This window comes from Piliocolobus tephrosceles, chromosome X, assembly GCF_002776525.5.
Source record: "Piliocolobus tephrosceles isolate RC106 chromosome X, ASM277652v3, whole genome shotgun sequence".
In the NCBI taxonomy this organism is placed as follows: Eukaryota; Metazoa; Chordata; class Mammalia; order Primates; family Cercopithecidae; genus Piliocolobus; species Piliocolobus tephrosceles.
In genome coordinates, this window is record NC_045455.1 from 85,621,217 (window position 1) to 85,635,216 (window position 14,000).

The 14,000-nt window shown below is 45.7% G+C and overlaps 1 protein-coding gene across 1 annotated transcript; it reads right to left on the reverse strand.

Moving 5' to 3' along the window:
• Window positions 1-615: 615 nt before the first annotated feature.
• Window positions 616-1,226, reverse strand: UBE2L5 (ubiquitin conjugating enzyme E2 L5). The gene has a single exon (XM_023208665.2). It carries the CDS (start codon window positions 1,186-1,188, stop codon window positions 724-726), a length of 465 nt encoding a protein of 154 aa, XP_023064433.1. The 5' UTR covers window positions 1,189-1,226; the 3' UTR covers window positions 616-723.
• Between the last annotated feature and the right edge of the window lie 12,774 nt (window positions 1,227-14,000).

Consider the following 14,000-nt stretch of genomic DNA (forward strand, 5'->3'; position numbering starts at 1 on the left):
TATTTATTTATTTATTTATTTATTTATTTATTTATTTATTTATTTATATTATTTTTAGTAGAGATGAGGTTTCACCACATTGGCCAGGCTGGTCTCGAACTCCTGACCTCAGGTGATCCACCCACCTCAGCTTCCCAAAGTGATGGGATTACAGGTGTGAGCCACCGAACCCGGCTCGCAGGTATTTCAATCTAAACGTCAGTTCAACAGGAAACATCAATTAAAACAAAAATGGATTTCCCACGACCAATACGAATTCCTGTGGCCACTCTCATCCCATTTCCTATCTACATCCACCAAAAAAAAAAAAAGAAAAGAAAAGAAAAAAAAAGCAAGGAATAGAGCATACAATCTCTTTTCTTTTATGTTCTCTAAGTAAACCCTGGGTTCTGGTAGGACCCTGTGTCAACGTCCTGCTGTCTGCTTATCCTGTTAGGGTAGCCAGATTTTATGCTTTTAAAACATCAACTAGTCCAATGTATAGTTCCATCTATTAATGGCCACTTTTTTTTTTTTTAATTTTAGAACATCTTAAATTTTTAATCCTTTCTTTACAGGTTACTTAGACCACTTTTAATTAAGAAAACTGTAGGAAGTCAGTAACTGCTGCAAGCGAACGCCAGGCAGTGGCACGTCAATTTCCACAGAGTCCTTCTTTGCGCGGTGTCTGAATGTACTACGGGGGTCTCTGCTCACACTTGCTGGAACCAATCGTGGCAGATTTTAGTCCACAGGTCGCTTTTCCCCATATTTCTTTGTAAACTCTTCAGCATTCTTACAGAATTTTTTACGGTCTTTAGAGTATTCTTCAGCTAGGTCAGCCCGAAGCGGGTGCTCGGGCTGCGGGTCATTCACCAGTGCTATGAGGGACTGGATTACTTGGTCGGTTTTGGTTGCTGGCTTCCAGTTTTCAGCACTAATTACTGGCAGACAGACCTGCCCCTTTTCGTCGATGTTCGGGTGATAGATCTTTGTTTTAAATGTAATCCTCGGTGGTTTGAATGGGTACTCTGCTGGAAAGTTGATTTCGATTCTGAAGGCCCCCTTATTATACGGAGGGTTGTCAGGAACAATAAGCCCTTGCCAAGTCAATAAATTAGCTTCATCAACCTGGATGTTACGGAAGTTTTCCATTCCACATTTGCGGATTTCTTCAAGCTCCTTCATCAGCCTCCTGCTGGCCGCCATCTTGGATTTGGTGCTGCTCCTTTCCCAGAATGCATCGTGGTAACGGCCACTTTTAATGGTTGCGTATGTATACACTCAAATAACGTTCTGATGTGGCAGTTTGAACTTAACGCTGAGCAAAGCAACTTGCCCACTGGTTGATTAGAGTGATCATCCACAATCCTACACATTATAAATCTTTTTTTTTTTCCTAGAGCCAGAGTCTCGCTCTGTTGCCCGGGCTGGATTGCAGTGGGGCCCTCTCGGCTCACTGCAACCTCCGCCTCCTGGGTTCAAGCCATTCTCTTGCCTGGGCCTCCCAAGTGGCTGGGATTACAGGCACGTGCCACCATGCCCAGCTAACTTTTTTTGTATTTTTAGCAGAGACGAGGTTTCACCATGTTGGCCTGGCTAGTCTTGAACTCCTGACCTCAAGTGATCCGCCTGCGTTGGTCTTCCAAAGTGCTTAAATTACAGATGTGAGCCACCGCGCCCGGCCTTACACATTATAATTCTACCTGCATATTCACCTGCTGCCTGACTGAAGACTGATATTATATCCAGATCAGATTGCTCATCTTGTATTTCACAGCACAAAGTGAGATCCTTGGTGTTTGAATTTTTTTTCCTGAGGAATTTCTATTAATCCAGTTCATGTTCTCAACAGGAAGTAATTCAGACATGGGAAATGATAAAATGTATCAACTGAGAGCCAAAGAAGATAATGAATGGAAGTCAAATATACTCATGCAAAGGGATAGAAATAATATATTTTGGGGCATTTTCACAAAAAGTTATCACTTTAGAGTACGAATGTAAATTATACTTGTTTACCTGAATTTTCAGATGTAACTCACTTTATAGAATACTTAATATATTGAAACCTATCATTTTAATTATAAAATTGGACTTGAATTTCTGTAGAACAAGTATTACACCCAGAACGACATGAAAACCTCAGTAGGAAGGCAGCAAAACTTATTTAAAAATCACATATTTAAAGGTAAGATTATCTTTTACAATAAATTATTAATGGCACTGCTCAAAATAAGTTATGGAATATGAATGCAAAGTAGTCAGAGTTATTTTTATATTTGCCATAAGAGCTAAAGAGCTTAAAAAGAAAAGTAGTATTAGAACAACAAAAAATGGGACAGCAGTCACTTGGCTTCAATAAGCCTTCTCTGCAATATTCTGTAAGAAAAGAATATACAAGTTGCATTTTTAAAAGTTACCTTGTTGTGGAAGCTTCTGAATTTTGGAAAGGAATGGTTGATTTTGATCAAAGCCTGGAAGAAACACAGACATTTTGAATCAAAATGTAACAGTATATGCAGAGAGTTCTCTAGCTATAGATAATAAAATCACCACCTAAGCACAGGCTGTGTAGACCAGGACTAGGAAAGAAGTCCATCTGGCAGGAAAATAAGTTAGGATTCAGAGAGCAAATAAGATTGCAGCAGATGTCAGGGTACAGAAAACGATTGAATAAGTAAGAATTCAAAATAGTATGTTTATATGACCTGTCTTCCCCAACTAAAAGCTTCATATGGGCAGGGATTGTAATTTTGTCCATTGCTGTATCCCCAGCTTCTGCGCCAGTGTCTGGCTAATAGAAGGTGCTCCTTACATTCCCCCTCCCGACCCCTCACTTTTGTGTAAGCCCTGACTCGCATCCATAGTTGTTGTTTTTTTTTTTTTTTTTTTTTTGAGGAATTTCACTCTTGTCTCCCAAGCTAGAGTTCAATGGCGTGATCTCAGCTCACTGCAACCTGCACCTCCCAGGTTCAAATGATTCTCCTGCCTCAACCTCCCGAGTAGCTGGGATTACAGGCGCCCACCACCACGCCTGGCTAATTTTTGTATTTTTACTAGATATGGGGTTTTGCCATGTTGGCCACGCTGTTCTCAAACTCCTGACCTCAGGTGACCCACCAGCCTTGGCTTCCCAAATTGCTGGGATTACAGGCATGAGCCGCTGTGCCTGGCCCTTTTTTCCTTTCCTTTCTTTTCTTTTCTTTCTTTCCTTCTTTCCTTCATTCCTTCCTTTCCTTTTTTTTTTTTTTTTTTTTTTTTTTTGACAGAGTTTTGTTTTTATCACCCAGGCTGGAGTGCAATGGCGCAATCTTGGCTCACTGCAACATCTGCCTCCTAGGTTCAAGCGATTCTCCTGCCTCGGCCTCTGGGATTCCAGGCACGCCCGGCTAATTTTTGTTATTTTTAGCAGAGACGGGGTTTCACCATGTTGGCCAGGCTGGTCTCAAACTCCTGACCTCAGGTGATCTGCCCGCCTTGGCCTCCCAAAGTGTTGGGATTACAGGCGTGAAAACCCTGCCCGGCCCATAAATATTTGATAAGTGAATAAACATAAGCTGAAGTTTCAGAAGACAGATTTGTCCAAGGAAATTAAGTCCCACAGGTATGTGATGAACACCTAAACAGTACTATGTTAAGTGTCTGCATGTAATGCAAAAGTAACTGTTATCCAAGACTCAGTAATATGGTATGAGAATGCATGGCGCTGGGTGGGGAGGAGTGACTGTCTTTGGGAAGAAGGCATTAGAGATGGTATTGGATGGTGAGTGGTAGGAAAGGGAGGGACTGGAGCCCAATGCCAGACCCTGGGCTTTGTATTTCATTCCCAATCTCCCTGAGAACAGGAACCACTTCAAGTGCCTGCCTCACTATATTTCTAGTAGGTGCTCAATGAATATCCATGAACTGATAAGTAGACAATTGGGAGCCAAGCAGTGCATCCAATGGAGCTGCAGGATCAGCATGCTGGCCGGGACCAGCCAGGGAATCAGCCAGGGCCTATCTCTTTGTTCTCTGACTCATCTAATGGAACAACTGTGGCCAATCCAGGATTGGCACTGTCAGAGTGTGGTCTGAGAACTCCTCCCCCAGGATTAAACGTTAAAATGTTAACCCTCAGGCCCCACTGAGATTTCTTGAATCAAAATCCTGAGGGAGAGAACAGAAACTGGAATGTAAAGCAAGTATCCAAGAATTGGGCACTGTGGCTCATGCCTGTAATCCTAGCACTTCGGGAGGCTAAGGTAGGAGGACTGCTTGAGGCCAGGAGTTCAAGACCAGCCTAGGCAACATAGTGAGACCTGGTATCTACAAATGAAAAATTAAAAATTAGGTGGGCATGGTAGCACACACCTGTAATCCTAGCTACTCGGGAGGCGGGACTGGGAAGATCACTGAGCCCAGGAGGTTGACGCTGCAGTGAGCTATGATTGACTGCACTCCAGAAACTGAAATCCCAAGAGCAAGAGAAACAACTATTTTGGGTGGTCACTGTGGGCCAGGTACTGTTCAAGATGCTTTCACATATAGTAATTTTATTGATTTATTTAATTTTAAATTTGCTGTAAACTCTTGAGCAGACATACATATAGTAATTTAATATGCATTAATCCACAGAGGTAGTTTGATTATAACTATCTGCGTTTGAGGAAACAAGCTTAGGGATAGTATATAACTTGCTTTACACTGAATGGCAAGTAACTATTGGGGATCCAAATTCCTGAGCTTAATTTCAGAGACCACACACTCTCCTACATCTCACGGCACCTTAGGGGAATGCAGAATCCAGGAAACCAGGACATCATGTTGTGTCTGCCTTCAGGAAATGGACATTCAGCCTCTGTTGGGTTGAATCTACCTAAATGAATCTCCAGAAATCGAGATTTGAGGCTTTAACATTACATAATTCTAGATCCTAGAGCGTCAAAGTCATCTATGACTTCAATAATCCTAGTAAGATGTCAAAGCACTGGGTGCGGTGGTTTGTCTGAACCAGGACGAATTTTTAGAAAATTCACATGTGCAGAGTGGACAAGTGCCTTAACAGAGTGAAGGCAGAGGTGGGGGAAGACAGCTGGAGAGGTGCAGACTGTCACCCTCACACCTAACACTGCTGTTGGCTCGTGCCAACAGTCCCACCCAGGGTGGCCGGGTCTTCTCGTGTTTCAGAGAAGCCCAAAGTCCAGCTTTCCATGTGAAACATAACAATTTCAAAATATCCATAACTAGTTCAAAAGTTTAAACTACACCCTGCAGGCCAAACAAACAGGTCTGGAAGACAAGTTCAGGCCCATGGAGCTCCAGCATGCACCCTCTGGTTGGGTGCATCCCAGCTTGTTAAGCTACATAAAGTAACTGGGACATGGTTTAGTGAAAACGGTTTCCATCAGAACCTGTCTGTGCATCTGCTGGCATGAAGGTATATCCCTACCACTATTTCTGGTTTAATTTAGAAAAACATGCATTGCATCATCTTTTGATTTTATGCAAGTGTATCAGATGTGGCCTGAAGGTCAGATTTTTGTAAATTGGGATTGCGTCTTTTTATGACCCTACCCTCCCACCGTAAGGATGCCTAATTCTGGTTTTTGAGTGATCTTTAATGAGCACTGGCCATTTTTAAATGTATGATTCCCTGGCCTTTCAGTTTATTTTATTTTTTTGAGACAAGGTCTGGCTGGAGTGCAGTGGTGCTATCTCGGCTCACTGCAACCTCCACTTCCCAGGCTCAAGCCATCCTCCCGTCTCAGCCTCCCTAATAGCTGAGACTACAGGTGTGCACCACCACGCCCGGCTAATATTGTAATTTTTTAGAGACGGAGTTTCGCTATGTTGCCCAGGCTGCTCTTGAACTCCTGGACTCAAATGATCCCCCTGCCTCAGCCTCCCAAAGTGCTGGGATTACAGGCGTTGAGCCACCACACCCGGCCCTAGTTTATTTTAAAGGAAGATAGAGTAAACTTTCTGGGGGAAGAACCTCCAGTTTAATAGCACTCTGTATTGTATCTCCTTTATTGTAATTGTATTTGGAGATTTTCCACATGGAACTTCTCTGTACTGAAGCCTTAAACCTGCTGTGTTTCAGAGCAGAAGTTATCCACGTCTGTCTGTCTGTCTCTCTCTGACACACATGCACAAAAACTAGATACGTGATTTACTATATATGACACGATAAACATTCTAAAACAGTAAGTTTAGAACAACAAATTGAGTTTTGTCATTGCTATTATTTAATGATTTTATCACGTTACTTTATGTAGAATGGCTATGAATAATTAATTAGGGTTTGTTGTTTTTAATATCTCCACAGTCTAAATAATAAACCATTTTCCCAATATTGGCATCGCTTTAGAAGAGATTTACTTATCTATTTTATGGCAGAGTTAAAAAGGTGCCTCTCCCTGTGTCCTAATTTTTGCAACGTGTGTGCATTTATTACGTGTCATCAAGCGAGGCAATGCTAACCTGGCAAAGCAGAAATCGCCACCAGAGCAAATTAATGCAATGTCACCCGCTGACCGATGTTAAACGCGGCGGAGACGCACAAGCATCCGTGTGAATGGATTAAAAAGGCACTTACAGGGATGACCCGCAAAGATCCTAGTTTCAAGATACAACAAAAAGCCTCCAGGAAGTGAAGCCGGCAGGTTCTAATCTCATTTATTTTCATGGCTATGTTTTTTTAATTGTAGTTTTCCACTGGAAAACCAAAGAGCATCAGAGGAAGAGAACAGCCTTTCCCCTCTGCCGGAAGCCTCACGGAGCTGAGTTCCCTGAGCTGCGCGGCCGCCGGTCACGGGGAAGCTGCCCCGCGCGCGGAGCACCCCGAGCGCCCAGCCCTGCCTGCGCCGCCGCCGCCACCACCGCAGCCACCACAGCCGCCGCGGCCAGGGAGCTGGGCTGAGCTGGGCTGAGCCGGGCTGAGCCGAGCCGGGCAGGGCTGGCCGGGGCTGGGCTGGGCGGGGATAGGCGGGCCGGGGCGGGGCGAGCGTCCTTGGTTATTTATTTATTTAGCGGCTGCAGGAAAGCTTTGTGGCGCTCGCGGAACCCGAAGACGCCTTCCAGGTAGCCAGGCGTTCCCGCCCGTCCAACAGTTCCAGGGTTTGGGAGAAACTAAGGAACTTGCTTCCCCCGCCCGCCGCTCCCCGGGGCCGCGTGCCCACCCGCGGCGCTCGCCCTCCCCGCTCCTCCCCACTTTCTGCCCCCACCTCCGCCCGCCCCACCTTCCCCTTCCCCCGCTTTCCCCTCTCCCACCTCCTCCTTCCCGCCCCCACCTCCACATTCTCTCCCCTCCCACATCCCCCGTCTCCCGCTTCCCCCTCCTTCCCGCCCCACCTCTCCCTGCTCCTCTCCCTCCTCCTCTCTGGTTTCCTCCACCTCCGCCCTCCCCCACCTGCTCCCCGCTCCCCTCTCCACCCCGTCTTTCCCCACTCCGCTCCCCCGGCGGCGGGCGGCTCCCTGGCTCCGGCGTGTACAGATTTGGGCAGAATGTGGTTCCAAGGCTCTCGGTCAAGAATTCAGAGGAGGAAAGTTTGCTGGCGGCGCCGCGGCTCACACCACTCCCCGCCCCGGTGACTGTCCTCGAGGCCCGGCCGCGCCGCCGGTGCTTCCCTTCCCGGAGCCTTCGCTCTTCCCCGGGAAGGCCCGGCCTTACAGAAGGGCCCATGCGCCCGCCCCAGCCCTGGGGGCAGCGCGCTCTGCTCTGCTCAGTTTAACGACGATTCTGCTCCTGAAACTTAGTACAGATAAAAAGGGCAGCGGTCCGTTTTATTTTAGACAGAAAAGTGAGGGCGCAAAAGGGGACTGAGAGGGAGAGGGGCCGGAGAACCAGAGAGCAGGTTCGTGTTGGTGGCAGGTGGATGGATAGAAGGTTCCTTGAGAGCGGAATTTCCTATTTGGATGCCTGTGCAGAGGGAGGTGGCTGTAAAGATCGAGTAGCCTTGATAACTCCAAGGTGGCCTGGACGGCAGAAGCCCACGAAAGGAAAGGGGGCGGGACTTCTGCTGCCAGAAAGGCTGATCACTATCCGCATCCGTAGTGGGACACGCGCCTCAGCGAGGGCGCGTGTAGCGGAGATGTAGCTATGGTCATGTGCAGGGAGCATAATGCCTGCGTCTCCAGCGGCAGGCCTGGCGTACAGCAGGCACACCATAAACAGCTAACACGTGGGCACTGAGCTAAAACTTTGCCAGCTTGGTTGCATTTAAGCCTTAGAACAAGTGAGCCCTCCTTATTCCCATTTTACACACAGGGAGACTGAGACCTGGATGGGCTAAGTGACTTGGCCATGACCACACAGCTCTTTGCAGCTGATGAGGACTCAAACCTCAGACTCCAAAACTCATGCTATGGGACAACTTCGTATTCGGGAGGCGTAATACAAAAGGGTTCAGCTTTGGGGCAGAGTGATGGGACACCGCGTTTGGAGGATAGGCAGATAGGCTTGCAGCAGGTGGATATGTATGTCCCTACAGTTCTCTCACACTCATATTTCACCATGGACACAGCGGCTCTTTACCCCTCAGGACGTTACTGAGGCGGTTCATTACCCCGAGTTTCTGAAATCCTCTACTTCCTCCACAATGGGTACTTGAAGAGCTGTCGTCTCTGGTTAACCCAAGTCTCTTTGTGGCTCTTTAGGGAAATTCTCTGTGCCCAAACAAGACTGGTATCCATGTGCAGAGTTACTGGACTCTCCAACGGGATTAAAAACAATTCCCAAATTCCCATTCTGGGAATTCGTGGGATTTCTGGCCCACACAATATTTTATAAGGGGCCTAACCTGGAGCCTAAGGATGTGGGTGTCCAGGAGTAATGATGATGGGACATTGTTAGTCTAGCGTGAATGTATGTTCCTTTGCTGCTTCTCCCCAGCAACTATGAAACACACCTGATACTGTTAGGCCCCTCCGATAGTTTCTTTTTGAACGGCTTCGAGATCCCACTAAGGATGTTTTTTTTTTTTCTTCAGTTGCTATTTTTACTACCACTTAACATCTACACACTCATACGAACCCAGAAGACACCCTAATCCTCCCCAAAAGTGAGAAAGATTTGACATCCCAGCCTGCTAAGGAAGTCAGTGGGAAGCCTGGTTCTCAAATCAAATGTCTACACATGTTCCAATGAGTACAGAGAAAATCGGTGTTTAAGAGGCCGTGTGGTGGGATAATACCTTAGGGTGCTGATAGTTCATTTCTTTCTAAACTAGTGTAGCCACCATATTGATAATTAAATATCCCGTAGGAGCTCTGGGAGGGTCTCCTCGTGTTATCCCTTCTCCATTTGTTTAAGGGTAAGAACTGAAGCCACCAAAAGGCTTACTATACCACACAACACCCAAGCCTTGTTTTGGGGCATGGGAACAGTGGATCTATGGCTCCTCAGGGTGCCAACCAAGCGAGGAAGGAAGCCAGCTCTACTCAACAGCTCCTACAAAGGAAGGACCACAGGAGAGGGGCTTCGGTGGTTCCAGGCAGCTGCTTCATTCACAACAGAATGACCATTTTCTCCAGCATGGCCAACTATCCCTAGTCTTTTTGTCATGACAGCCTAGAAGGCAGAAGCTAGAGCCAAGGCTGCTGCTAAGGAATTCCTACTCTTACTGGGGCCTAATGTCAGGCTTTCCTTATATTGTGGAGGGGGCCCTGGAGCATAGTTAGAGACCCTCTTCCTGCTGGGCACTCTGAAGAGGAGCAAGAGGATCTGGTGAGCAGAATGAAGCAAAGCTTAGTGCAGTGCCTGGAGCTGACAGCCCAATTCCCTACTGCATGCAGTTGGCTCAGGGCTGTCCCCCACCTTGGAGCTTCTTGTCACTCACGGGCTACCCTGCACACACTACTTACTGCCCAGGCCTGTCTGCTGCCACAGTACCCTATGCCAGAGACCTTTCCTGGCTTCTGCTGGATCCCAGGCCTAGTATCATTCCTAGGGACCCCAGAGGCAAGTCCAGGCTAATGTGTTCTGGGAAAACAATGGACAGTGTACATGTTTGCCTTTTGACGCAGATAAATGATACCTGGATCCCAAGTCTGGCTCTGGGGCAGGGGAGCTTCAGGCCTGGCTACGGCAGAACACTGAAGGAGGTACTCTGGGTTTTCACCACCTCTTAAATCATCTCAGAGAGAGAGAGAGAGCCACTTACTTTCACATGCACAAGCTGCCGCTGGCTCTGTCACAAGAAGATGAACTACAAGTAATAAAATCAAGATGAAGTTCTGTGTAAATCTTTCCAGCTTACAAAAATTGTAGAAACTTGAAGATGAAAGGGATATTAAAGAGCATCTCATTCTACCTCCTCATTTTGCAGCTGTAAGAACCCAGGCCCAGGGAAGGGGACTGGGGAAGCCGTCACCACACAGCTGCTCCGTGGCAGGGGTTGTGCTTTCTGTGGCTGTTGCCATTACACCCAGCATCTTTTGACTTTTGAAAACAGTGAAGGAGAAATCAGTCCTCCCAGCATCTTCACCTCCCACGACTTTTATTGTTTCCAGCTGTTAAAAATTGGCCCTTTAAAAATGAGTCGCCCTGCCAGTCACAGAGGGTCACCGCGGTGGGCAGTGCTGATTTAGAGGGTGGCAGAACAGGGAGGTGATTGGAGGCATAATTACCAGTCTGCTCCCTGGCACCTGGGGATTTCTGTCATTCAAGTCCCTGGGTGTGTGCCCTCAGCAAATACTAACCCACAGAGTCAATTGCTAACTGCAGTCATCTGTGCATTTGCCCTCTGGGGATGGAAAGCCAGAAGAAATGCCATTTCCTAGTCTAGTTGGCCTTGGATGAGAATATGTTTTTGCCTAATGGAAGCCTTCGGAGAGTGAATAACGTGTATTTAGGACCTACAGTGCTCCCCAGGAAGCTGTAAGGGACCTGGTTAGAAAGAAAAAAACCTCACAGATAACCATCTTGGCTTTGTCTTTGAGTTAAGTCCTTTTGGTTGGAAGTAATCAACTTGAGCTGACTTAAGCATTAAGGGACATAGAAGAGTACAGCAGTATCTTATGAAGTACAAGGGCAGATGGCCTCAAGGTAGCCCGAGAAGCTGCTAGGAACCTAGGCAGTTCACCTTCTCCAGCTTTCTTCTCTGCTTCATGTCTCTGCAATCTACCTTCTTCTCTGTGAGTAGCTGGGCGGAGGATAATCCCTCAACAACTATCACATCTACATCTTCTCTCCTCAAGAGATTAGCCAAAGATGAGTGGCTGTCCTCAGTCCAATACCAGATTCCTGGGAGAGGGAATTTGGTTGTCCAGCCTGGGTCAGGTGCACAGCTTGATCCAATCAGGTGTGCCCGGGAAAGGGTTCCCTGAGACAGGCACATCTGGGGACACTCATCCTCATGAATGACCGAAGGACAGTTCTCCAGGAAAGAAGAAGAGTGGAGGTCAGAGATTTCAAATGTGTATTATAGGCAACACATTAGTTACTGATACAGAAAAATGGCAATGTCTAAGTAGGGGGCTTGAGAAACAGTTCAAACACTGTAGAGATTTTGATTATTTGCCTAATTTCCGGGATGATAAATTGTCTGTTATGGAGCTGTATCTTTGTTTTGTTTTGTATTTTTTTGAGACAGAGTCTTGCTCTATTGGCAAGGCTGGAGTGCCGTGGCGTGATCTCAGCTCACCGCAACCTCCGCCTCCCAGGTTCAAGCAATTCTCCTGCCTCAGCTTCCTGAGTAGCTGGGATTATAGGCGCCCACCACCACCCCTGGCTAATTTTTGTATTTTTAGTAGAGATGGGGTTTCACCATGTTGGCCATGGTGGTCTGGAACGCCTGACCTCAAGTGATCCGCCCTTCTCAGCCTCCCAAAGTGCCAGGATTACAGGCGTGAGCCACCATGCCCTGCCAGAGCTGAGCTGAATCTTTTTTGTGTGTGTGGAGGGGGATGGAGTTTCGCTTTTTCGCCCAGGCTGGAGTGCAATGGCACAATCGTGGCTCACTGCAACCTCCGCCTCCTAGGTCCAAGCGATTCTCCTGCCTCAGCCTCCCCAGTAGCTGGGATTACAGGCATGTGCCACCACGCCTGGGTAATTTTTGTATTTTTAGTAGAGACAAGGTTTCACCATGTTGGCCAGGACATCAAGCGATCCACCCACCTCAGCTTCCCAAAGTGCTGGAATTATAGGCATGAGCCACCGCGCCCAGCCAATCTTTTCATGTAGTAGATTTCTTGCAATGTAACCCCTATCCTCTGGGCTTTGTGTAAAAAGTGCATTCAGGCAATCTGAGGAGTGTCTTAATTTTTTATGTGACTATCATATATATTTTCATCCTGTTGAGGTGTGTTTGCTAGGTGGATATTGAACTTGAAATCAGTATAATTTTAAATTTGTGTTGAAATATATGTGTATAAGCATATGTGCACAATTACCTATATTGTTAAACACCCAACCTGCTTTCCAAAGGATTTGAAGCAACGTCTAATAAAAACACAGAAGAAGTATGGCCAAGAGCTGTTAACACCAAAAAAAGTAGTACAGGGCAAGTCGCAAACAGATTGCAGTTGAGCAAAGCTGCAAAGGACTATAATGCCAGGCCTGAAGTGATTGCTAGATGTAGCTCTGAACTTTCTGACATTCAAAGCCAAAAATAGATATATTTTATTATTTAAACAGTGTCTACTCTGAGGTCCTCAAAACGCTTTCAGGGGGTCCACAGATCAAAACCATTTTCATAATAACACCAAGACACTGTTTGCAACTTTCACTGTCGTTCTCTTAGGAGTGTACAGTGGAGTTTTCCAGAAGGTACATGCCGTGTTCATCACCACAGATTAAATGCAGAAACAGACATGAGGATCCAGCTGTCTCCTACTAAGCCAGACATTCAGGACATTTAAAAGTGTAAAACAATGCCACTCTTCTCACTAACTTTTTTGTTTTGGAAAATATATCTTTCATAAAATATTAATTATGTTGATATATTATGGGTTTGTTGTTATTTTAAATGAATATTGAATATTTTCATGAAAATGAAATATTTCATTCATGAAAATGAATATTTTCTGATTTAATTTCTATGACTATAAATATTGATGGATATATCCTGTATAAGCAAAAAGTCTTTGGGGTTCTCAACTATTTTTAAGAGTGTAAAGGGGTCATTAGAGAACTGTTCCTCAAGAATATTAGTGTTATTTAAAGAGCTTCTGCACAGAAAAAGAAACTATCAACAGAGTAAACAAACTACAGAATGGGAGAAAATATTTGCAAACTGTGCATCTGACAGGGGGCTAATATCCAGACTCTATAAGGAACTTAAACAATTCAATGAGTAAAAAATAATTAACCCCATTAAAAAGTGGGCAAAGGACATGAACAGACACTTCTCAAAAGAAGACATACAAGCAGCCAACAAACACGAAAAAAATTCTCAACATCACTAATCATCAGAGAAATGCAAATTAAAACCACAGGGAGATACCATCTCACTGTAGTCAGAATGGCTATTATTAAAAAGTAAAATAAAAAAACCAGATTCTGTTGAGGCGGTATAGAAAATGTAATGCTTATACATTGTTGATGAGAACGTAAATTAGTCCAGCCACTGTGGAAAGCAGTTTGGAGATTCCTCAGAGAACTTAGAACTACCATTTGACCCAGCAGTCCCATTACTGGGCACATACCCAAAAGAAAACAAATCTTTCCACCAAAAAGACACATGGGCTCGTATGTTCACTGCAGCACTATTCACAATAGCAAAGCCATGGAATCAATCTAGGAGTTCATCAATGATGGATTGGATAAAGGAAATGTGGTACACATACATCATGAAATACTGCCCAGCCATAAAAAAGAACGAAATCATGTCCGTTGCAGCAACATGGATGCAGCTGTAAGCTGTTAGCCCAAGTGAATTAATGCAGGAACAGAAAACCAAATCCTGCATTTTCTCACTTATAAGTGGGGGCTAAACATTGAGTACACATGGACATAAAGATGGAAACAACAGACACTGGAGACTACTAGAGGGAGGAGAAAGGGAGGGAGGAGAAAGGGAGGGAGGAGAAAGGGA